Genomic DNA, 27,117 nt, shown 5'->3' on the forward strand with positions numbered 1-27,117 from the left:
TGACATCCACATCAATGACATCAGGAGAGGAAACCCTGGTTTACTCGTACCCTCATCAGAAGCACTGTGAACAATGTCAGCACCCCTACTGACATCCCGGTTGAGATTAACTAACTCAACAGAGACCAGTGTCTGAACCTGAGATTCGAGTCTAATATATTAGCCGACTGTGTCAGTGTAACCCTAAAAGAACCAGCATTTAAATAGGGTCTTCTTTGTTCTCGGGACATACCAAAGCACTGCGAGGAGCGGTAGGATGGCTCCCCTCTTTCCCACTCCTCGTGTGACCGCAACAGGTTTTATTTAAAGGAAATGCCTGCCAATCCGGTGAGTGTTTAACTGTTTAAGTGCCGTGACTGTAAAAGAAAAGCATAGACTGGTTTCCTTGTCAAGAACAAAGAATAAAGAACAAAGAACAAAGAAAAGTATAGCACAGGAACAGGCCCTTCGGCCCTCCAAGCCTGCGCTGATCATATTGCCCGTCAACTAAAACATTTTGCACTTCCGGGGTCCGTATCCCTCTATTCCCATCCTATTCATGTATTTGTCAAGCTGCCTCTTAAACCCCACTATCGTACCTGCTTCCACCACCTCCTCTGGCAGCAAATTCCAGACACTCACTACCCTCTGCCTAAAAAACTTGCCCCGCAAATCTCCCCTCTAGTTTTCTCCTCTCACCTTAAATCTATGTCCCCTAGTAATTGACTCTTCTACCCTGGGAAAAAGCTTCTGACTATCTACTCTGTCCATGCCACTCATAATTTTGTAAACTTCTATCAAGTTGCCCCTCAATCTCCGTCTCTCTAGTGAGAATAATCCGAGTTTCTCCAACCTCTCCTCATAGCTAATAACCTCCAGGCCAGGTAGCATCCTGGTAAACCTCCTCTGCACCCTCTCCAACGCCTCCATATCCTTCTGGTAATGTGGAGACCAGAATTGCACGCAATATTCCAAGTGTGGCCTAACCAAGGTTCTATACAGCTGCAGCTTGACTTCCCAGCTTTTATACTCAATACCCCTGCCAATGAAGGCAAGCATGCCATATGCCTTCCTGACTACCTTATCCACCTGCGTTGCCACTTTCAGTGACCTGTGGACCTGTACACCCAGATCCCTCTGCCCGTCAATGCACTTAAGGGTTCTGCCATTTACTATATAATTCCTGCCTGTATTAGACCTTCCAAAATGCATTACCTCGCATTTGTCCAGATTAAACTCCATCTGCCATTTCTCCGCCCAAGTCTCCAACCAATCTATATTCCGTTGTACCCTTTGACAATGCTCTTCACTATCTGCAACTCCTCCAACCTTAGTGTCGTCTGCAAACTTACTAATTAGCCCAGTTACATTTTCCTCCAAATCATTTACATATACTACAAACAGCAAAGGTCCCAGCACTGATCCCTGTGGAAGACCACTAGTCACAGCTCTCCATTCAGAAAAGCACCCTTCCACTGCTACCCTCTGTCTTCTATGCCCAAGCCAAGAAAGAGGTTTGTATTTATTGTACTCAACCAGGTCTAAGTAAAATAATAAAAAAAACAGTTCAAACTTCACACATGCACGCACACAGATCAATGAGTTACAGATTGGGAGGTTCAATTAAACAGGCTTTGTAGAGTGCAATAAAAGTTAAAAATATATGATGCTGTAGATTGATGACTAGGATGGTTCCAATCTGGCTTAGGAGCCGACATTGAAGCAGATTCAAGTTGTTGTCAATGGTAGTATTTCATCCCCCAGAGACAATAGCTGTTGGGTTGATTTTCTTTGAAAATCTTTGCCTGCGGCATGTGGATAGTCAAACAGCAGATAGGGTTTGAGATTGCAAGATGGGGGGAGAGGGAGAGGGAGAGAGGGAGGATGTCCACTCAGGGACTTCTGTCCCCTAGCTCTTCTGTGCTGTTGGTTTCTAGGCTGGCTTGTTTCTCCCTTGTTCTTGGAATCATAATACTTGTTCTCTGAATCTGTTTTGATCATGTGACCACATGGTCAATACCTCTATTGTCCACACAAATGATCTGGATTTAGAAGCCATTGCTATAAATAGGGAATGTGTGGTGGCTGTTCACACCAGCTTATGATAAATTGGTTTCCCTACAGCTCTGTTTGTTAGGAATTGAGCTCAGCAACAGTGGGCCTGTGAGTCCATGGATTTTGAGTTTTGATAAACATGCAGGCATGAAGTGTAAACTTCAGAAGTGGTTTCATCTCCAGCATGTCCTTTCAAGGGAGAGCGCCCCCATTGTCATTTAATTACCAACTTTCAGGAGACTTGAGGTCATTCTGAGTCTGCAGAAATTACCAAAGGTGCTCGACTCTCGTTGGCATCTTAGCAGCTGCTGTTTTAGTTCTTTAAAACTCAGCGGTTTGTAACCAGCAAATACAGAAAGTCATTTTTTATATAAGGCATGGTTTTGCAACAGGTACATAGATAAGCCTTTGCTTTTGAAGTTTAGTCACCATTGTTGGCAAATGCTGTAACCCCTCTGCATGAAGATCCCACAAACAGCAAGTAAGGTGAATGACCGGATAATGAGTTTTCTCCTGGTGGCAGTAATAGAAGAATAAATATTGGCCAAGATACTGGGAAAACTCCACTGCTCCTTCTTCAACTGGAATCTTTAGTATTCACCTGAACAAACAGCTAGGTCCTTAGTTTAACATCTGATAATGCTGCATCCCTTCAGTATTGCACTGAAATGTCAGCCTAGATTATGAACAGCGGTTCTAGAATCTGGTTTGAATCACAAATTTTGAAGGCAGAAGTTCTTCCACTAATCCAAGGGAATGTTACTGAGAAGCCAACAGGGAAATTAAAAACAACTTATACTACAAAAATTTATTAATTTAAGCCACTGTTGTTCACCCCAAGTCCTTTGTCAGCTCCTTACCTACATTGTGCTTAATTCTGTTTCACTCCATTTCTTTGCGCTAACTGTATTTATTTCTCACCACACCCACCACCACCTCACTCCCCCCAGCACCACCCCCCCACGCCTACCACCTCAACACTTCTTCCATCAGATGACTGATGCGTTATCCTGAAACAAAAACAAAAAATGATGGAAAAACTTAGCAGGTCTAAGAGCATCTGTGGAGAGAAAAACAAAGGAGAGATTGACAAAGATGTCATGAACAAAAGGACAAAGGGGGTGTTAATGGCAGTGGTACTGGCTAAAGGAGGTGCTGATAGTGGCATTAAGGTAAGAAAACAGAATGTGATCATAGCAGGACCAGGGTAAGTACTCTGAAAAGAACAACATGAACAAGCGACAGATGGCCCTAGTGGGGGTGGGGTGGGGTGGGGTGAGAGAACGGTGGTGGGGATACCCTGCCTATCACACTCTCAGCACCTCCTTTGTCAATCTCTCCTTTGTCCCCACCTATCGCTAGCGTTCTATCCAGCTTCACCTGCTCCACCCCCCTTAAACAGTATAAATTTGATCACATTTTTACTTCTCTTTAGCTCTGAAGAAGAGTCATACGGACTCGAAACATTAATTCTGTATCCCTCTCCGCAGATGCTGTCAGACCTGCTGAGTTTTTCCAGCATTTTCTGTTTTTGTTTCAGATTTCCAGCATCCGTGGTATTTTGCTTTTATCATTGCTGTGTAATCCTATCTCAGTTTGTCTAGTCCACCTACTTGACACCCTGTTATTTGTCTCAGGATTCAGAGGACTTTGCTACTTCAGGGCCCCTATGGCACCTACTTGATGTTTCCTTGGCAACTTTAACTTACCTTAAACCTGGGATTGAAATTAAGTGATGCCCTTTTGGCGCTGCAGTTTAAACACAGAGTTCATTCCAATAAAATATTTTACCTAGAAGTTTTCCCATTCACCACCTCTAAATTCTTGGACAGGTTAATCTTGATTTTTGTATGCCGATTTTTAATTGGTGTTTGTTGGCACCAGACTGATCCATAACTAGCGTACCATATCAATGTTTCCTTGACATCTTATTTTCCCCATTGAAACCTATTCCTCAATACACAGTCATCCAAGATGGTACTTTTATCACAAGTTGCATAATGGGGAGGTGGTGGCACAGTGGTATTGTCACTGACTAGTATTCCAAAATCCTGGGAAGCTTGGTTTGAATCTTACCATGGCATATGGTGAAATTTATGTTCAATTTTTTATAAAAATCTGGAATTAAAAGTCTGCTGACAACCACATAAGCATTGTTGTAAAAATGTTCTTTCAGGAAGCAAACCTGCTCTCCTCACCTGGTCTGGTATTATGGCACAGCTGATGGTAAAGGCTGGGCTGTTCAAATCCCAGAGGAAAACTTAAAACAACTGTCATAACCTGTTCTTGTGTGATTCGAGATGCAGGCTTTGAATTCAGTAGTAATAAGAGTCTCAAGAGGTTTTTTATAAAACTAAATTAAACATTTATTAATATAAAAAAATTATAAGCACATACATATGTCTACAAAATTACTACTAAAATAACAACAAAAATCCCCTAATTAATCGGACTCTCAGTTATGCCCCCGTTAAGGCAACAGTGAATTTTCCATCATCGGGCGGAAGGAGCTGACCCAATCGCGGGCCCCGCCGCCATTTTAAGTGGACGGGCCAATTAAGCCCCACCCAACGTGACATCCGCAGGGAAGCTCTATGCACTCCCTATGCGGGCGGGGGGAGTCCCTAAAATCGAGAGTGCGCTCTTTCACGCATACGCACGATAGAGCGCACTGACCTCCCTGAGGCTAATTGCTGCCTCTGGGAGATCGGCTCTACTTTCAACAATATTAAAAATAGAGGAAAAAAATTCCCTTACATGTCCCCCTCATGTGAATGTCACATGAGTTTGGACATGTTCATAATTTACATAACAACTTTATTAAACTTTTTGAAACCCTGCATTAAATCTCATCCCGCTGGTGGATGAGGTTTCATGTTTTATCTATTCCCCGCCGGGGCTCCTGGCCGACCCACCAACCTTAAGGGTGGACGGGCAGGTCCTTTAATTGTTTAATTGATCCAGTCAATGGCCTCAATTGGCCATTGGCAGGTCAGTGGGCCCACAGCTGTGCCCCCGCCTTCCTGAAAATTGAAATGGGGCGGGATGACATTGGGGGTTCCGCCCAACATCATCCCGCGTCATTTTATGCATCGGTGAGCCCCCACTCGCCGACAGGAAAATCCTGCCCATAGATTTAAAGGGACACCTGGCAGAGCACATCCTGGATAGTCACATTCAAATTGTGTTTCTTTCAACCCAGGACCCTGCAGACAGACTTGAGGCTTAACAGGCTGGAGGCTTCTCACAGTTGATGGATCTACCTCTACCTTACACACAATCTCCTTTCTCCTTTATACCTATCTTTCTCTTTGAATGAAAATTTCCATTGTATTACTGGGCTTTTGATTTTAACTCTTCTAACAATAACATCCTTTGTTTCCACCAGTTTTATTAGTAAGCTGAAAAAAATAAACACATTCCTTGGCATCTTCTAGCTAGGTGCAAGATTTCACCCATTCTTTTGAATGGTTTATTTAAAAATGCAAATTGCCAACTTGACACCCATGTTTCTAAACTTCCCCATGTTTATCTAATTACCATTTCAAATCTACTTCTTTCTTTACATCAAAGTCTCTAGACCAGCTGGCTTTAATCCAATTAAGACACATTTAGACACACATATAGACACACACGCCACTAAACTCTATTTTAAAAAATAATTTCCGAAAACATTTTAGACATTAATCTCTTCATGACACTGACCTGCATGTGACTGCAAACCCACAGCAATGTGGATGACTCTTAAATTCCCTCTGAACAAAGGACAAATAGGGATGGGCAATAAATGCTGACTCCCACATCTCACGAATGAATATTAAAAAAATTATATCTTGGCACACAGCTTGCTTGCTACTCTAATTAGTGCTTTTTCACATATTGTCCGCTGCTCTCCTGTAACTATCCACAATGAATATCCAACACATTGGGGCACCTGTAGATTCCAACCAAACACTTGCCACATGGTCTCTTGCCATCTGCCATTTTCCAAGCAACCTTTCTAATTTCTTTTATCCATGTTGATCTGCACATCTCCTCAACCTTAATTTGGTGACTTCTTTCTAAAGATTTCACCAGAAGACGTTCCCTTGTGCCCAGGCTTCAGATCACTGCCTCCAGGACAAATACAAGTTCAGGGTTACAATGAAGGACAATGTTCTAGCTGGAACCAAAAGTGTTATTCAAGATAAGGTTCACAATACAATTATGAAGACCAGCACTAAACTGTGCTTATCTTTCATTAGGAATATCAGATACAAGCCTGGTTACTTATCCTAAGATATAAAGCTCTCAACACACAAAGTTATTAATAAACAGTGATAAGCTCAGTATATTAAGGTGAAGCACTGCGCCTGCAACACACTAGCTGCAAAATGACAAAGCTTATACTTGGGACAGGTGAGTTTGCTTTTTCATGTAAATATATCTTATGCTTAAGAATTTTTACAAAATATTCAGGAATTAACTTGGGGATAGAACAAAATGAAGACACCTTTCCAGTATTTATTGTAATGAAATCAATTCTTGTTGGAGGTTTTGGACCTTTTGGAAACAAAACCTCATAAGATTAGATGCTCATTTTGTCACAGTTTAATGTAGTGAGCTTTATGCTAATTCTTTTTTATTCATTCATTCATGGGATATGAGCATCGCTGGCTAGGCCAGCATTTATTGCCCATCCCTAATTGCCCTTGAGAAGGTGGTGGTGAGCTGCCTTCTTGAACTGCTGCAGTCCCTGTGGTGTAGGTACACCCACAGTGCTGTTAGGGAGGGAGCTCCAGGATTTTGACCCAGCGACAGTGAAGTAACGGTGATATATTTCCAAGTCAGGATGGTCAGTGGCTTGGAGAGGACCTTCCGAGTGGTGGTCTTCCCATGTGTCTGCAGCCCTTGTCCTTCTAAATGTTAGTGGTGGTGAGTTTGGAAGGTGCTGTCTAAGGAGCCTTGGTGAGTTCCTGCAGTCCACCTTGTAAATGGTGCACACTGCTGCCAGTGTGTGCCATGGTGGAGGGAGTGAATATTTATGTATGCATAGCCAATCAAGTGTGCTGCCACATCCTTGAAGGTGTCAAGCTTCTTGAGTGTTGTTGGAGCTGCACACATCCAGCAGGAGGAGAGTATTCCATCACACTCCTGACTTGTGCCTTGTAGATGGTGGACAGGCTTTGGGGAGTCAGGAGGTGAGTTACTCACCACAGGATTCTGAGCCTCTGACCTGCTCTTGTAGCCAGGTCAATTTATATGGCTAGTCCAGTTCAGTTTCTGGTCAATGTTAACCCCCAGGATGTTGATAGTGGAGGATTCAGTGATGGTAATGTCATTGAATGTTAAGGGATGGGAGTAGGTTCTCTTTTGTTGGAGATGGTCATTGCCTGACACTTATGTGGTGCGAATGTTACTTGCCACTTGTCAGCCCAAACCTGGATATTGTCCAGGTCTTGCTGCATTTGGTCATGGATTGCTTCTGTATCCAAGGAGTCGCAAATGGTGCTGAACATTGTGCAATCATCAGCGAACATCCCCACTTCCGACCTTATGTTGGAAGAAAGATCGTTTATGAAACAGCTGAAGATGGTTGGGCCAAGGACACTACCCTGAGGAACTCCTGCAGTGATGTCCTGGAACTGAGATGATTGACCTCCACCAACCACAACCATTTTCCTTTGTGCTAGGTATGACTCCAACCAGCGGAGAGTTTTACTCTTGATTCCCATTGCCTCCAGTTTTGCTAGGGCTCCTTGATGCCACACTCAATCAAATGCAGCCTTGATGTCAAGGACAGTCACTCTCACCTCACCTCAGATTAACCTTGCTTGGTGGATCCATTTAGTACTGCATTTTATTCATTTGCCGTGGAATTGCTCAGGAAATTTCACAATTTATTTTTCATTTCTGACTGTAAGATAAAACTTTCCACAATCCTAATTATTTTGCACATTCCTTACCATGAGCTTCATGTAATCTGACTCTGACGACAGAAGTGTTGCAACGCTTTGTACAGAAGAAAAGTATGGATTCTACACAAAGTAAAAGGTTTAAACAGTCACAAGATAAAATAACTTCTGTGAGCTGCAGTCATTTGTGATCTTATTTCCATTTATTTAAACAGAAGTACTGTCCTTTGAGATTGTAGTGCCCTTGTAGACAAATTCATCACTAAAAGTTTCACTTTTTCTCATTTCCATGAAATGGGAATAGTTGTGTTATACAATTCAGGTTGTTCACCTGCTGCTGTAAAATTCATTCATGTCTTTGTTCCCTCTGGATTTGATTATTCCAATGTTCTTCCATCCTACATAAACTTGAGCTCATCTGAAACTGTCCTTATCCTAACTCACACCAAGTCCTGTTCACACATCACCCCTGTGCTCACTGACCTGCTCTGGCTTCTTGTCTGGCAACGAACTGATTATAAATTCTCATCCTTGTACTCAAATCACCCCATGGCCTCACCCTTTCCTATATCCTTAGCGTGCTCCAGCCCTACAACCTCCACAATCTCTGAACTCCAAATCTGGCCTCTTGCACCTTCCCACTTTTAGTCACAGCGCTATTATGTCTTTACCTTCAGAGGCCTAGGCCTCAAACTCAGGAATTCTGTCCTTAAACTTCTCCATCACTCTCCCTCTCTCTCCTTCCTCATGACACTACTTAAATCCTACCTGTTTGACACAGTTTTTTCTCAACTGCCCTACTATCTCCTCATGTGGCTCAGTTTCATTTTTGTTTTGACAATTGCTCCTGTTACATTAAAAGTCCTATGTAAATACAAGTTATGGTTGCTCTGTTGTATTAATATCGAAGAGTTTTTCTTTGATTGTTGCCAAGTTTAGAGGGAATTCCTCTTGAAATCTTAATCTCAGAGATTAAATACATTTGTGTAAGCAAGTAGGTCGACCGCATGAAGTTAGCCCAGTGGAGCAACTGATCTTTTACCATTTCATATATTGATTTTCTTATAGGAGCATAGAAAATAGGAGCCAGAGTAGGTCATTTGGCCCTTCGAGCCTGCTCTGCCATTCAATATGGTCATGGCTGATTCTCCATCTCAATGCCAAACTTCCGCTCTCTCCCAATACCCCTTGATGCCTTTAGAGTCTAGAAATCTATCCTTTTCCTTCTTAAATATATTCAGTGACTTGGCCTCCACAGCCTTCTGTGGTAGAGAATTCCACAGGGTCATTGCCCAATGAATGAAGAAGTTTCTCCTTATCTCAGTCCTAAATGGCCTACCCCGTATCCTGAGGCTGTGACACCTTGTTCTAGACCCTCAGCCAGAGGAAACATCATCCCTGCATCCAGTCTGTCCATCCCTGTCAGAATTTTATATGTTTCAATGAGATCCCCTCTCATTCTTCTAAACTCCAGTGAATACAGGACTAGTCGGCCCAATCTTTCCTCACACGACAATCCTGCCATCCCAGGAATCAGTCTGGGGAACCTTTGTTGGACTCCCTGTATGCCAAGTATATTCTTTCTGCACAAAACTGCACACAATGCTCCAGGTGCAGTCTCACCAACGCCCTGTACAGCTGCAGTAAGGGATCCTTGCTCCTGTACTCAAGTCCTCTCGCAATGAAGGTCAACATACCATTTGCCTTCTTAACTGCTTGCTGCACCTACATGCTTGCTTTCAGTGACTGGTGTACAAGGACACCAGATCCCTTTGTACATCAACATTTCCCAATCTATCACCATTTAAATAATACTCTGACATTCTGTTTTTCCTACCGAACTGGATAATTTCACACTTATCCACATTGTACTGCATCTGCCATGTATTTCCCCACTCACTCAACCAGTGTAAATCATCTTGAAGTTTCTTCACATCCTCCTCACCGCTCACATTCCCACCAAGTTTCGTGTCATCAGCAAACTTGGAAATATTACATTTGGTTCCCTCATCCAAATCATTGATATATATTGTGAATAGCTGGGGCCCAAGTACTGATCCTTTCGGTACCCCACTAGTCACCGCTTGCCACTCTAAAAGAACCCATTTAATCTGACTCTCTGATTCCTGCCTACTAACCAATTTTAATCCATCCCAATATATTACCCCCAATCCCATGTGATTTTATTTTACACGCTAACCCTTTATGTGGGACTTTTTCAAAAGCATTCTGAAAATCCAAATACACCACATCCACTGGTTCTCCCTTATCTATTCTTCTAGTTACAACCTCAAAGAACCCCAGTAGGTTTGTCAAAAAGGATTTCTCTTTCATAAATCCATGTTGACTTTGGCTAATCCTATTGATATTTTCGAAGTGTTTTGTTATCACATCCTCTAGCATTTTCCCGACTACTGATCTGAGGCTAACCAGTCTGTAATCCCCTGTTTTCTCCCTCCCTCTTTTTTTAAATAGTGGGGTTACCTTTGCCACTCTCCAATCTGCCAGAAACTGTCCCAGAAACTACAGAATTTTGCAAGATGGCAACAAACACATCCACTATTTCCACGGACACCTCCTGTAGTATCCTGGGGTGTGGATTATCAGGCCCGGGGGATTTATTGGCTTTCAGTCCCATTAATTTCTCCAGCACTATTGTTTTAGTAATACTAATTTCCTTCAGTTCCTCCTTCTCACTAGACCCTTGGTTCCCTAGCATTTCTGGGAAGTTATTTGTGTTTTCCTCTGTGAAGACAGAACTAAGTAGTTGTTTAATTGCTCTGCTATTTCCTTGTTCACTGTTATAAATTCTCCCATTTCAGACTGGAAGGTTGTTATGACCGATGCAGTTGGTAAAACACAGTTATTTAAAAATCCCAGAGGGAAACTTTAAACAACTGTCATAAGCTATAATTTTAAGTGTTATGTTTGAGATGCGACTCTAAATTCAGGAATCAGACCATCAGTTCTCGAGGTTTTACATTAAACTAATTGAAACATTTTATTCATTTACACAGGTTAAAATATATACACGTGGCTTCAAATTCCGACTATCATAACTTTTAACAAATTCAAAAACTAATCTCCATTAAGGCAACAGCAACCCATAGACTTAACCAGACACCAGGCAAAGCATTTTCACCTTATGAATTCAAACTGAGGTTCTTTTCACTGTGGAGCCAGTTGGAGGCTTGCAGCTGCCTTTTGATCTCACATTGCCTCTGCCTTGCACACCCAAAAACTACTGAAGTTATACCTAAAACCACCGATTGAATTGAATTTCTTATTGTCTCACCAGCCTCTTTGAACTTCACCTTTTAACAATGAAACCCCTTTCATTGTACCAATTGTATTAGTAATATAAACATATGGCTTGGTAGCTGCTAGAAAGGCATCAAGTTTTCACCCCACTTCTTGAATGCTCTATTCAAAAAATGCAAATGCACGCCATCTTTCTTATATATCAAAACTAGTACATATCAAAGCACCCAGACTAGCTGGCTTTAATCCAATTAAGACACACCCACAGACCTAAACCTATATTGTAAAAGAAAAATATTTTCCAAAATATTATATGCAGTAATAGCTTCATGACAAAGGGACCTACATTTGTCATCTTTTTTTCCTTTTTACATACCCATAGAAGTTTTTACAGTCTACTTTTATGTTCCTTGCATGTTTACTCTTATACTCTGTTCTTCACCACTTAATCAATTACTTGGTCCTCCTTTGCCAAATTCAAGTGTGGTTACATTGGCTATGTATTCCTGTCATGTCTCACTTGGCATTCATTGAAAAGCTGTTTGTGTGGTGAAATTTTTGAAGTTCAGGCTGCTTAATTTTGTCCTATTAACACAATAACATTATTACACAAAAATACTTAATAAATCAGTGGGCCTCCACTGAATACCAGTGATGGAATTTTGTAACATGCCTGTATGAAGATGTAAAAATACAGTGTGTTATAATTTTGCTAAAATAATGGGCAGAAGTATTTGAAGCAAAAGCATTAACCCTTTGAACATTCGTGCCCCGTGTTGTAATTGCTCAGCAAACAGCAGTCAGCAAACTCAGCCATCAGTTTAACCACGCTGCAATACCAGGTCTATTTAAACAAATGTCAATATATCAATGATACATTCATGCACTGAGCACCTCATCATAGCAGCTCAGGTAAGAAAGCCAAACATGGATCCATGCATGTTTCATTGGTTACGTTATTAGAACGCAAAATTGTAATCTTAGCAACTTGAGCTAAAATACAACTGCGAATCTCTGAACCTTCAAGCCTCATTTGATCATAATTCTAAGACTTGTCCTATATCCTTTATTACAGCAGTGGTCATGTTGGCGTGCCTGGAACTGGGTAAGTCTTTGCGCATTTCAAGCTTTTATTAATTTAATGAGATGAGTCTAAGCACTGTCCTGATTTCCATTTCATTCCTTGAACAGGCTCTGCCTACAGATTGGCTTGTTATTTTGCAAACTGGGCTCAGTACAGGCCAGGAATAGCAAAATACACCCCAGATGATATCGACCCTTGCATGTGCACTCACCTGATCTATGCTTTTGCTGTCATGACGGACAATAAAATTTCCACCTTTGAATGGAATGACGTGACTCTCTACAAATCATTTAATGCTCTTAAAACCAGGTACTGTGCATTGGCAACAAACTCCTGAATTCTAAGTCTTGTTTCAATCAACTGAACATTATTTAGCCTTCTACAAAAGATTTATTGCTCTACAATTAAATTCCCATATTTTACTTCTTCCATGTTTTTTAAGTTCCTTTATCATTTCTATTCTAAGAGGACCAGCAAGCTATATGGTCCTAGTTAGTCTTGCTATAAGGGGACTGAGCATTTATTTGGTCAAGGGAAACTTATTCACTGACTTTTGCTTCATGTGAGGCAGAATCGCACCTCCATTTTAACAGCTCAGTGAAGAGTAGAAAGCTGGTGAAAAGACAATTACAAACTTGCACCAAAAGTACAAATCAGGGCCCTGTCACATTATCATAGATTCTGTTCTTAATATACCTGTGCACTCTGCCAATTGGACTGAGGTACTGAACCTTAATTAGATGCAGTATCAAGAAGCATACTCTAAAAAGATTAGAGCTGGGATATTTTAGAGTAATTTATTAATTATTTGAACAGTATTGAATGTATTTTATTCCCTCAACTGCTTTTTCTAATTCAACAATTTGTTTAATTCACAACAGGAATGGAAACCTTAAAACCCTTCTCTCCGTCGGAGGCTGGAATTTTGGAAGTCAAAAGTAAGATGGAAAGATTATTGGTTTCGGAGAGCATTTTTAAAAATAGTTCTTCAAATAAGTTAAGAATGGTTGACTAACAAATATTGTTTTGCTTCCAAACATATGTTGTCAAGAGTCACCAATGTATGTAGGAGGTTCAAATAGAATGAACTAAGATTAATTTTGCAATTGTTTCACAGCCAATTTTGCTGTCAATAACGATTTTTTGTTAACTTTCTCTATAGATTCAGTGCTATGGTTTCCACAGCTGAAAATCGTCAAACATTCATAAAATCAACAATTAGTTTCCTGCGCAAATATGGGTTCGATGGTTTGGACATAGACTGGGAGTATCCTGGGTCAAGAGGAAGCCCCCCAAGAGACAAGCATCTCTTCACAGTCTTAACACAGGTAGGAACCTAACTGGCAAGTCACTTAGTTTAAGAATTGTCAAAAACTAAATGCTACCTACAGATTAATTTGCTTGTCATTTGTAGAAAAATGTTATACCATATGAATAAGTAAATTAAATACATGACTTAGTGTCAGTGACATCTCCTTGTGTGAATGTAGGAAGCAAATTTGGAGGTAACATTTTTTTATGGTCTTTATCATCATCTGAAAAATCTACAACAAATATATCTTAAAGTTAAAGTAGTATAACATCGTTTCATGGATTGGGAACATAGGAACATGAGTAACCTTTGAGACTATTCCAGCATTGAATGAGATTCCCATAGTACTTCATTTAAATCATTATAATTAGGTTTTGTTTTAGCTTTGAGCTAGTTTTCCAACAAGTTTCTTTTTGAAAGCAGGTTCATTTACTCCCAATTTCTTCACCTCTACTCATGAAGGCACTGACTCAAGCTGGAGTACACTTAACCTCTCGCTTTCATGCATCAGCCTTTTATGTAACAGCATGTCACCCTATTAGAGAATCATGGTCAAACATCTCTAACTGCATCCTTCTCATATGATGTTCCCATATAGACACTTAACAGCAATGGTTCCTGGATATTGAACAGGAGCGGGAACTTCAGTTGATTTTTCTCCTCTGTTCTATAGCTCATTGTGATAAAAAATACATGTCTTAACTGATGTTAATCTGGCCTCTTACATAAGCCCAGCTAAAGCTCTAAAGATCCAATATCCTTGCGTTAGGTATGTTACTGCGCTATTCTTGGCCATGCGTGCATTTGCAAAACAAATAATTTAATGCTTCTTTGGTCATAATTTGAAGATTCCATGTTGTGCAAGTCAGTTAATAAGACAAACTATGATATTTTTGATTTTTAGGAACTGATAGCAGCCTATGAAGCAGAAGGAAAGAGTATTGGGAAACCAAGACTGCTCCTTTCAGCTGCAGTGGCAGCTGGGAAACCCATCATTGAAAGTGCCTATGAGATTCCTCAGCTGGGACAGTGAGTATTGGTATCGATCTAGTATCGCACCAACATGGGGGAGCTCAGCTCACTCAAAATCAACTATCTGCATTTCAGCTAGTTACACATAATCACCATATTCTGTGCTTTCCTTTGTCTAATTTCTAAGGCTTATGAATGTATTTGTTTCCTCTAGCACTGTCAAAGCTGAATAATGTATTCTCTTCAGTCACATCTATACCTTCCATTATTTTAAAACCCAGTACAATGTCTCCCCTCAGTCATTGTCCCAATGAAAATAAGTTTCTTCAAGTCCTGCTTTCTTCATTTCTAAAATCTGGAACCTCGCCATCACCATCTCAATGGTAATTAAGGACGGGGAATGAATAGTGGCCTGGCCAACAATACTTACGTACCAAGAATGAATTTTGAAAAAAATCTGTCCGACTGCTCTTCTTTAAGCTATTTTTAATCTATCTATATCACATTTGTGGTAGGATAACCAAACCTTCGGCCTTTCTAGTGAATTGGCTTCAGCATTGATCTGTGCAATGTCATTATTACTGTCCCTGACTTACATTACAATGCCTTTAGATATATCCTGCTAGTAGATTTGCTCCATTATTCAGATTGACCAGATATTTTGAGGATCTCATCAATGATTACTCTTAATTTCATTTATTTTTTGATCCATACCAGCAGCGACTATTTCCTGTTAGACACATCTTCTGTTATCTATTCCTTAATGTACGGTACTGTACTTATTAAAAGTAAAATTGATCTTCCACATTTCAGCCCACATGTATAATTCATCCTTGTTTTTTGAAGGCAGTGGGTGGGAATTTCTATGCTGGTTCCATGATCTTCTGCTGTAACTTGAGTAGAAGCTGGATAGAAAATGCAAAGTGTCAAGTTCACTGATCTAGCACTGAATTTATTGAAGACAATTGGCAAGTAGCATCAAGTCCACAGTGAAGCATAGATATAGCTGTTTGATGGTGGTTTGTCCCTTGGGTTCAATGCTTAGATTAAAATTTGTAAGTGATCTCAATGTATTCAGAAAATATTACTGGAAAATTCAAGAAAACGTGCATTTTATTTTCTTTCCTTTGCAAGCAGTGCAATTCTGTCACAAAGCAACACGCTGGTTCATCATTCATATTATCAGGGATATGCTTGTCAATATATTCCATTATTTTACTGCTGAGTAATCTGTATAATGGGCCATGACCCATAGTGTAGGACAGTAACATGGCTGCCAAGAGTAAGCGGTAAAACAAGGTAATGAAGGAGGTGAAACATAAATTGAGTTTTAAATTATAGGAGGATGAGAATATTGCAAATAAAACTACAAATAAATATATATTTTATTGGTAAAATATCACTGTTACTTCCTTCTTACAGAACTCTAGACTTCATCAATGTGATGACATATGATTTATTTGGTCCATGGAATAGCTTCGCTGGGGAAAATAGTCCTCTTTATGCTCTCCCTTCTGCCCAAGGCAATAGTCGGTACTATAATATGGTTCGTATTCATGAATATAACTTATTTCAATTCTACAATATTACCTATTTCAATTTTACAAATGGGCAAAATGCTTGCAGTCTAAACATTAACGTTACCATTCTGTGCACAGGCCTACACCATGAAATTCTGGCAGGATAGTGGAGCTCCTGCAGAGAAGCTGAACGCTGGTTTCGCTGCCTATGGTCACTCATTCAGACTGAGCACATCCAACACTGCTCCCGGTGCCCCAGCAGATGGTAGTGGACCAGCTGGCTATTATACACAACAAGCTGGTTTCCTGGGTTACTTTGAGGTATTTCTGCTGCTTCAAACTTGTTAAATATCCAAGCTCCTTGACAATCTTGTATGTTGCCATGAGAATATATAAGCTTAATTGGCATTACTGAAGTATCAATTTCTTCAAGATGGATTAAAGGTGGGCAGACAATTTAAATGAATATAACTTGGGGTGGTATTCTTTTTACAGATGCAAAATACCGTGCATGCTGGAAATTTGAAATAAAAGCAGAAAATGCTGGAAATGCTTAGCAGGCCAGGCAGCATCTGTGGAGACAGAAACAGGGTTAACATTTCTGGCCAATGACCCTTTGCCAGAAACCTGGGCAGAGCCAGATTGTGACATGTACTTCCAGCATTTTCTGCTTCAATTCCCCACTGGATTAGGGCAAAGACCCTGACCTGAGACTATTGCCAAGATTATTCTTGAGCCAAATGTTTTGACACCCTCTCCATCAGAAGACTACTGGCTTCAGCCGGGGTACCACCTTGTAATGGCTCCGTCAAGACTGGCACCTTGTAATGGCACCTTGTAATGGCACGGTCAAGACTGGCACCTTGTAATGGCTCGGTCAAGACTGGCACCTTGTAATGGCTCGGTCAAGACTGGGAACTTGCCACGTTGGGAAGTTGAACACATTTCAGTGAAAAATCATTCAACCTTAGAATTGCTTGGGATTTTTAAATTTCCATTCAATTTCAGTGGGGGTATTTTTGACTTTGGAGGACTCCATAAAATAAGGCTGATCAATTCATCCACCTATTCAACACCTATTATACACAGAGCTGTGTGACAGGTGCCCGAATTATTATCCCCATTTTACACAACCACCCAAAGTCAAATCACTCATTAGATTCAGAGTAGAGTGTTTTGAGCATTATATAAGAAAAATCTAGAAGAGCTGAGTAAACCTAACAGGAACCAATCAATTTAAGTAGAATTTAACTGCACTTAAATTACTGCATCAGTGACAAATTTTATTTACAGTACAAAGGTTGCATCCTTATGTCTCGTTCTTTTGACAGATTTGCCTCTTCTTAAAAGATGCTACTGAAAAATGGGATGCTCCACAGATGGTTCCTTATGCCTATAAGGGACATGAGTGGGTTGGATACGATAATCCTCAAAGCTATGAAGACAAGGTCTGCTATACATACTGCTGTATACTTTAGGACTGATATTCCGAATACATATGATCAGGGAGGGGCCCCCACCCAGCAGCTCCACCCAACAGCTCCACCCAACAGCTCCACACAACAGCTCCACATATCAAGAACTAAAATACAACCATGATTTTCTGAACATTAATTTTAATCGTGAGCATTTTAAATAAGTTCATTTAGGAAATGAACCATCTTTTTTTCTATTTTGTTGGACACAATTAGGAAAGCTGACATTTGCAATTTCTGATCTTTTTATTTCTGATTCACTTCCCCACATGAAAATATTGCAGGAAATTCAAATGTTATTTTCAATTCACCTCTTTTATACCCAAACTACAACCTTGGACAAATACAGAGAGAGAGCCAGGTTGTGAAGACTTGGCTCACTTTAGAGTTACAAATGCAGTTATATTATTGATGATTGAAGCATAAATGCTCCCGGTAGGAATACTTTCCATATTCCCCCTGGACTCCCATAAGAAGCAATATCAATGCTGCGATGGAGATCTGCACTCCCGTAATAACAGATGAGACACTTTCATATTATTAACTGACCACTGGGTGGCTCTAATGACAAACTGAAGCAAATTGGAGCAATTACACTCCAAGATTTTACTTGCTTTACTTTATTGTTGACAGGGATATTTCAGAGGATCTGGAATTAAATGTAGTTGGTTAATACGACAACAAACTTAGCACTTTCTCATTCATAAGGTGTAAGAATTGGAGTGTTTTTGTCTTCATGATTTGAGATGCTCTGGTTTTTACTGTCACAGTTGAAGAGAAGCCTTCAGGCTAACAGTGGTCTTTTTTTCAATATTGGATTCCAGGTCAAGTGGCTGAAGCAAAGCAAAATTGGAGGAGCAATGGTGTGGACCCTCTCTCTGGATGATTTCAGTGGCACTTTCTGCCACCAGGGAAAGTATCCTCTCATCAGTAAAATACACAGTGGCCTTGGAATTAATCCAGGTAATTCCTTGTTGTGACTGACTGAGCTAAACCATCTACTTGTTGCTGCTTAATAGAAAATCAGTATGAATAGCCATTAACTTCACTAAATAAGACTGAAAATTATCCTTTTAGTGAGCTTTGCTTCTGATTAACTAACTAGAAGAACATTCATGTGGATTAGCATTAGCCTTTTGAATCATAAGTGACAGAACAATACAGCGCCAAACACTATGGCCCATAACTTCTGTTGCACAGGGTATCGTACCTTGGGGGCACCCCAAAAATGTACTGGGGACTCCCCCCCCCACCCCCACCTCACCCACCCACCCTCCGACATCCCCAGCAAAGGATTACACAGTAACTGCCTGGGAAGTTGGAGTTTCTGATGGGCAGTTGCCCTGCACTGGGAACCATCCAAAAGTACGATTTAAACCAGAAACTTCAGATGGTCCTCACTGTCTTACAGTAATAGTTACCCACAAAAAGTTAGAAGAATTAAAACCACTCCTAACTTCTGGGTAACTATGGTACTGACACCGCCGCCCCCCCCACCAGCCCTCCGTGGGATTCCCCCATCTACACCCCACACCAAATAGCCCCCGAACCACCCACCCCCTGAATTCCCCCTACCCTGCAACCACCCACAGGACCTTCCGATGGCCCTCCCACCCCCCAGGTTACACTTGCACCACCCCAACAGCGCTCTCCAAGCCCCGACTACACCCCCACTTCCCTAACAGCCCACCCCACCAGCCCCGACTACACCCCCACTGCCCGAACAGCCCTCCCCACCCCTCCCGACTACACCTCCACCCTCCCAGCTGCCCTCCATAAACCCCCACTCCTGCCCCAACCCCCAACTACACACTACCCCTCCACTGACCAATCCCTCTGACAAACCAACAACACCCCCCTGCACTGAACATTCCCCACTGACCAATCCCTCCACTGGCCAATCCCTCACTGACAAACCAACCGCCCTCCGCCACCCCCCCGCACTGAACATTCCCCACTGACCACACAACCCCCCTCCCTTCAACTGTTCACCCTTTCCCCACTTAGCAGCCGACACCCCCTATCCTACCCACTTACCTTTAGAAACTTACCCTCTCCCTGCTTTCTCAAAGTGACTGGAATCTTAAACTTACCAGCTGTACAGTAGCTAATGCTGTAAAACAGGGGTGTGTCTTCTTTACCTCCGACTCAGCTACCCTCGATAGAATTCCTCGGGAACCCTCTGCGCTACACTGTTCTCACCTGGCCTGAGTTGGCAGGACAGGTGAGAAGGGAGTGGCTTCATTTCCAGGTAAGTAACTAGGAGCTGAGTGTCAATCCAACGCTGACTGCCACTCCACGTAAATTAAGGCCCTCTGGTGTTAAATTACACAGGATAATATGAATAAGTTCATTGAAATGCATGAAATTTCATTACTCACTATTTTTTCATTCTTCGATGGGGTGTGAGCATCACTGGCAGGGCCATCATTTGCTGCCCAATACTAATAGCCCTTCAGATGGTAGGGGTGAGCTACCTTCTTGAACTTCTGCAGTGTATCTAGTGTTGGTACACCCACAGTGCTGTTAGGATGGGAGTTCCTGGATTTTGACCCCGTGACAGTGAAAGTACGGCGATATAGATCCAAGTCAAGATGGTGTGTGGATTGTAGGGAACCTAGCGTGTTCTGATGCATCCACATCCCCTGTCTTTCTCCATGGTAGAGGCCACAGATTTTGAAGGCACTGTCGAAGGAGGCTCGGTGATTTACTACAGGGCATCTTCTGTGCGTTACACATGGTCCCAATACGTATTGGTGGTGGAGCTTGTGAATATTTAAGGTGGTGGATGGGGAGCTGATGAAATGGCCTGCTTTGTCCTGGATGGTGTCAAGTTTCTTGAATGTTGTTGGAGCTGCACTCATCCAGGCAAGTGGAGGGTATTCCATCACACCCCTGATGTTGATGTAACGTGTTGTAGATGGTGGACACGCTTTGGGGATAGTAATCTAACAAGCTGACACATCTTGATGAAATATTGTCAAAATGGCAGCCAGAGGAATTTCATATGAATGCATTACCACATTGCTTATTAATATCACATCGTGTGACTTCAACCATCATATACCTTAACAGTAGAGATCATATTTTAGGGTTCGATTTTCCAATGAGTACACAATTCCAATAAAGGACAGGAGCTGTCATATGGCTTATTTGTGCAAGGATGCTATAGAGTGACAACTGAAGCATTAAGGAATTTCTCTGTCTTGTACCCACTTGGTTAATAGCTAGAGAAAAACAGAATACTGCAGATGCTGGAAATCTGAAATAAAAACAGAAAATGCTGAAAATACTCAGCAGGTCAGGCTGCATCTGTGGAGAGACAATCAAAATTAATGTTTTAGGTTGAGAACCTTCCATCAGAACTGGAAAACTTTAGACATGAAACAGGTTTTAAGCAAGTTCAGATGCAGGGAATGTCGAACTTCAACCTGTGTAAAAATGAGAGACCAATAACGTTTCTCATCCTTTTCACACTGGTGAATGTTACATTATATTTATATTATTACACTATATCTATCCCATTGTTCAAGTCCATGACCATGTAAAAGTGCAAAAGCATGTGATAAAATGACCTGTGATGCCAGCCAGGCTTTTAACCAGAGGGACCTGCCAAGCAGATGTTGAGTGAAAATTGTTGAACTGCATTCTAATATTTGCATTCATAATCCGCAGCTTAACTTCACAACTTATCCTCAATGGTGCTCTTGAACTAACTTTTCTGTGAAACCTGTTTCTCGAGCTCCCAGGAACTGAATTTACCTGGAAAGTTCGACAATGGGAACAGTTTTCAGTGATGGCCACATGTTTCTCACTTGATTGTAAATCGGGTTTTCGGGGTTGGTGGAGAGGAAAGGGGAGGGATGCGCATTCGGCCATTCCAATCATGTCCAAGCCCCTGTGGCACAATTAGGAGTTCTGCCTGCAAATAGGTGCCTGGTTCCAGTGGGATTTCATTTAAATATGCAAATCAGGCCTCTACACCACTTGTGCTGTCCTTGCACCGTTATCAGTGGTGATCCAGAGGGATCTAGCCTAGGCCCCCTCTTATTTCTCATTTACAAGCTCCGCCATGGTGAAATCATCTGAAGTCCCAAGGTCAGTTTACACATGTATGCTGACAACACCCAGCTCTCCTTCACCACCACCTTTCCCAACTCCTCCACAGTTGCTAAATTATCAGACTGCTCACCCAACATCCAGTACAGGATGAGCAGAAATTTCTCCCAAGTAAATATTGCGAAGACTGAAGCCATTGTTTTCAGTTCCTGCTCCAAACCCCATTCCCTAACTGCCAACTCCAACCCTCTCACTGGCAGTCTGAGATTAAGCCAGTTTGTTCTCAACCTTGGAGTCACATTTGATCCTGAGATGAACTTCCAACCTCATATTTGCACCCTCTCTAAGACCTTCTATTTGCACCTCCAGAACAACACTCTACTTTTTCCTGTCTCAGCTCATCTGCTGCTGAAATTCTCATTCATGCCTTCGTTACTTCTAAACACATCTATTCTAATGTGCCCCAGGCTGGTCTCCCACATTTTGCCTCTGTAAACTTGGGGACATTAAAAACTCTGCTGTCCATGTCTTGACTCGCAGAAAGAAGCATTCAACTAGCAACCCTGTGCTCACTGACATACATTGGTTCTGGCTCAAATAATGTCTTGATTTTAAAAGTATGAGGTACATGTGAATTATCAGGCCAACTGTGGTTGAACACACCACACAACACAATAAGTGGATTTCTCAAATGCCAGTTCTGAGGACCTCAGTGTTGGGAGGCGAGAATAAGGGAAGTAAACACGTGGCTAAAGGAGTGGTGCGGGAGAGAGGGGTTCCATTTTGTGGGGCACTGGCATCAGTATTGGAACAGGAGGGATCTGTACCGTTGGGACGGTCTCCACCTGAACCGATCTGGGACCAATCTGCTAGCGAAAAGGGTAAATAGGGTGGTCAACAGGACTTTAAACTAGAAAGTGGGGAGGAGGGAAGGGTAAAACTCCAAGAAGTATGACTAATGGGAAACAAAGAAGCAGGTTAGCATGTGGGGGGGTGGATTAAACTTCATGGAAAATTATGAATAAACTGAAAAGAAAGGAGGCCCTGGAGAGGGTTCAGAAGAGGTTCACAAGAATGATCCCAGGAATGAAAGGCTTAACATATGAGGAACGTTTGAGGACTCTGGGTCTATACTCCATGGAGTTTAGAAGGATGAGGGGGGATCTGACTGAAACTTACACTACATTGAAAGGCCAAGATAGAGTGGACGTGGGGAAAATGTTTCCATTACTAGGACCCGAGGGCACAGCCTCAGAGTAAAGGGAAGACCTTTTAGAACAAAGATGAGGAGAAACTTCTTTAGCCAGAGAGTGGTGAATCTATGGAATTCATTGCCACAGAAGGCTGTGGAGGCCAGGTCATTGAGTGTATTTAAGACAGAGATAGATAGGTTCTTGATTGGTAAGGGGATCAAAGGTTACGGGGAGAAAGCGGGAGAATGGGGTTGAGAAACTTATCAGCCATGATTGAATGGCGCAGCAGACTCGATGGGCCGAATGGCCTAATTTCTGCTCCTATGCCTTATGGTCTTATGGTCTTAGGGCTATTTAATCCAGCCATCTGATCCATAGAAGCTTCCTAAGGCAGCTCAAGTAAAGTGGTTGAGCTTCTTGGCATGATGCTGGTACACAGTCCAAGTCTCTCATGGGTAGAGTGGAGTGGGCAGAGCTATTGACCCATAGACTTTATATTTAGTAAGCAAACTTACTCCTCTTCATTCACAGACTGATTTTCAAAGTCTGCTGAAGGCTGCGCTTGCTTTGACAATTCTTGCATATATCTTATCATTGAAAAAGGCAGCACAAGAGAATGAGCTGATGAGATACCCAGAATACACAAACAGAGAGTTCTAAGGTATTCAGTAGCCTAACCCGCAGCACATAAATGGTTGCTGCAGGCAGGAAAAGGCAAATGATTTCTTTGTGAGGGTTTTTCTGGGGCCGGAGGAACTGTTATTGGTTCCACAGAAAATAATGTGGCCTCTGCCAACTGGGACTCCACCTCCCCCTGAGCCAGTCTGCGGGGGAAGGCTGATTTCCTGCCCTCTCACAATTGGCAAATGGGGTGGGGTGTCCATTTGGTGCCCACTGCTCATTGGCAGCAGTCAGATAACGCTGAGTTCGGGCATGTAGCAGAGCCACAACCTTTGACCTCATCCCTGTTTAGGATGGAATCAAAATTCACCTATTTACATTTTTAATATGTCAATTCACGTCAATTTTTAAATAACCAGTGATTCTATGAAACTGCCTTCCTTCTAGAATGTGTGGCTCCTCCTCTTCCTACACCTGCTGGGGGTAAGACAAGTCCTGGTAACCCACAATTTTGTTCTGGCAAATCCGATGGTTTGTACCCTGATGTACAGAATAAGAACATCTACTACGAATGTGATAATGGAGTGACCTACGTGGAAAACTGTGACACTGGATTAGTCTTTGATCCTTCCTGTAAATGCTGCAACTGGCCCTGAAATGAAAGGAGGTGAGTCTGGAGAATTGATACTGGAAACTAGGAGATGGCAGATGAATCAAACAGGTATTTTGCATCAGTTTTCACTATAGAGGCTACAAATAACATCCTAGAAGCATCTCTAAACCAGGAAATGGAAGTGGGGAAGGAAGTCAGGAAAATTACAGTCACCAGAGAAGTGGTACTGAGTAAAGATAGGTAGGAAAGTAAGCTGTGAACAGGGCATAAGGAGGCTACGAACAGCTATAGATAGGTTAAGTAATTGGGCAAAGATCTGGCAGAGGGAGCTTAATGTGGGAAAATGTAAAATTGTCCATTTTGCCAGGAAGAATAGAGAAGAAGCATTTTATCTAAATGGTGAGAGATTGCAGAGCTCTGAGATGCAGAGGGATCTGGGTGTCCTAGTGCATGAATCACAAAGGCTAGTTTGCAAGTATAGCAAGTAATTAGGAAAGCTAATAGAATGTTACCATTTATTGTGAGGGGAATTGAATACAAAAATAGGGAGGTTATGGTTCAGTTGTACATTGGCATGGATAGAAGATTGGCTGGCTAACAGGAAGCAGAGAGTAGGCATAAATGGGTATTTTTCAGGTTGGCAAGGTGTAACGAATTGGTGAGACCACATTTGGAGTACTGCGTACAGTATTAGTCACCTTATTTAAGGAAGGATGTAAATGTATTGGAAGCAGTTCAGAGAAGGTTTACCAGACTAATACGTGGAATGGGTAGATTGTCTTATGAGGGAAGGTTGGACAGACTAGGCTTGTATCCACTGGAGTTTAGAACAGTAAAGGTGACTTGATTGAAACATATAAGATCCTGAGGGGTCTTGACAGGGTGGACATGGAAAACATGGTTCCTCTGGTGGGAGAACCTAGAACTAGAGGTCACTGTTTAAATATAAAGGGTAGCACATTTAAAACAGAGATAAGGTGAAATGTTTTCACCCGGAGGGTTGTGAGCCTTTGGAACTCTTCCTGAAAAGGTGGTGGACGCAGAGCCTTTGAATATTTTTAAGGCAGAGGTGGGTAGATCCTTGGTAATCAAGAGGGTGACAGGTTATGGGGGGGAAGGTGGGATGCAGATTTCAGGTTGCCATCAGATCAGCCATGATCTTATTAAATGGTGGAGCAGGCTCGAGGGGCTGAATGGCCTCCTCGTGCTCCTTGTTCGTATTTTCGTATGTATATTCATATGTACTCCACTGACATAACTAACAGTGTTGGCTGGATCGCTGTAGGTCTGGGTTCACATCTAAATTCAGGTGCTGTCATCTATCATAGAGACATAGGAATTTCTAGACAAAAAATACCAAGATCCAACCAGTTTGCCTTCTACCATCCTGGTAGTCACATGAAATGGATCCAGCACAGGAAGAGCCAAGTCGAGCCTGTGTCAGTTTGTTGCAAACTGACCCTTCCTCATCCTTTCCATTTAATCCTGCAGTTTTTTTTTCCCCTTCAGCTGCTTCCAATTCCCTTTCGAAAGCCACAATTAAATCTACCTTCACTGCCCTCTGAGGCAGCGCATTCCAAACTGTAACTACACGCTGCTTAAAGAAGCTTTTCCTCAGGTTGCCTTTGGTCTTTTTGTCAATCACTTTAAACCTGTATCCTTTGGCTCTGGACAGTCCAGCAAGAAAGGAGGAGTATATAGCGCTTTTCATGATCTTCACATGTCCCAAAGGGCTTTACAGCCAAGGAAGTACTTTTGAAGTGTGGACATTGCTGTAATGTAGAAACCACAGCAACCAATCAGGGCACAGGAAGTTCCCATAAACAGAAATGGAATAATGAGCAGAAGTTCTGCCTTTTTTTCAGTGATGTTGGTTGAGGAATAAATATTGACCAAACGTTTGGTAACAAAGTAGTACCATGAGATATTTTATATCCACCTGAGAGAGCAAACAAGGCCTTGGATTTGTGTCTTATCTGAAATATGGCATCTGGGACAGTGGAGGGCTCTCTCAGCACTGTACCAGAATGTCAGCTTCGATTTTGTACTCAAGACTCTGGAGTACGGCTATGAACCCAAAACCTCCTGACATGAGAGTCATGACTGAGCTAAACACATTGTGCATTTTATTCTCATGTTAGTGGTTTAATTTTGAAGTTTTGCTGTTGAACTCTAAAGAACTCTTGAATGTTTTCAGCCTGTCACTGATTTACAGCAATGAAGCCCAACTGACCTTCAGTTCAATCAATAACAATGTCACCACTTGTCATCGACCATCAAGATACTGGCTCAAAGAAATCTGTCTCATCATGATAATGATTGAAATAGAAAAATAAAATAATTTGCAGCTCTGGTTACTTTGTATTTTCTAAAAAAATTATAATACTTGCTTTTTTTAAAACTTCGTCCACCACAATGCTCTGTGCAAAGAATTACCTTATGTGCAGAGACTGTGAGCTGTGATTATCCAACTCTATGTTCCATTGACAGTTAAAAAAAAACAAATTTTCAACATGGTTTGAGACCATTCAGTCCAATCAATCTGCGTTGGCATTTACCCTCCACACGAGTAAGTTCGAGTCACAGTTACCTGTCCTCTTTCCATATCCTTGCTTGAATTTAATTGCCTTTATTACTAAAGTTTTATCCAGGAGGACATCCCAAGGAGGGCTGGGGGGAGGTGGTGGCATAGTGGTATTGTCACTGGACTAATATTCCAGGAGGGCATCCCCAGGAGGGCATCCCACATTGGTTGTTCTGAAGCTTACTGCCGCACTGAAATTTTTTTGCCTGCAAATCCTTCCAGGGGGGCTCTACTGGGACTTCTGTGGAATCTCACAATCGGTGACACACAAATGCATAAGGGAGGTGAAAGATGCCCTTTTCAGTACAGCTCACCTTTACATTCAGTTCCACATGGATGAAGCAAGCCTGGTTGCAGGGTTCACAGTGGCCTCAGGCTTTCTGCTAGTGCAGAGCTCTATAGACTGCACACATGTGGCCTTGAGAGCTCCCTGACAGCAGCCTGTGAGATTCAGTAATAGAAAAGGATTTAACTCTCTGAACATCCAGCTCGTTT

General features: G+C 41.9%; 1 protein-coding gene across 1 annotated transcript; it reads left to right on the forward strand.

Moving 5' to 3' along the window:
* Positions 1-6,407: 6,407 nt before the first annotated feature.
* On the forward strand, positions 6,408-18,583 carry LOC144683226 (acidic mammalian chitinase-like). Its single transcript, XM_078546181.1, has 10 exons — positions 6,408-6,432; positions 12,265-12,294; positions 12,381-12,582; positions 13,155-13,211; positions 13,436-13,601; positions 14,490-14,614; positions 15,980-16,103; positions 16,216-16,398; positions 17,409-17,525; positions 18,377-18,583. Exons 1-10 carry the CDS (start codon positions 6,408-6,410, stop codon positions 18,530-18,532), a joined length of 1,185 nt encoding a protein of 394 aa, XP_078402307.1. The 3' UTR covers positions 18,533-18,583.
* The last annotated feature ends 8,534 nt before the right edge of the window (positions 18,584-27,117 follow it).

This window comes from Cetorhinus maximus, chromosome 8, assembly GCF_964194155.1.
Source record: "Cetorhinus maximus chromosome 8, sCetMax3.hap1.1, whole genome shotgun sequence".
NCBI lineage: Eukaryota > Metazoa > Chordata > Chondrichthyes > Lamniformes > Cetorhinidae > Cetorhinus > Cetorhinus maximus.

Coding starts and splice junctions, on each gene's coding strand:
- LOC144683226 (XM_078546181.1), top strand. CDS start 6,408: ATGACAAAGCTTATACTTGGGACAG. Junction 12,295..12,380: donor GTTGGCGTGCCTGGAACTGG/GTAAGTCTTTGC, acceptor TTCCTTGAACAG/GCTCTGCCTACAGATTGGCT. Junction 16,399..17,408: donor GTTTCCTGGGTTACTTTGAG/GTATTTCTGCTG, acceptor TTCTTTTGACAG/ATTTGCCTCTTCTTAAAAGA.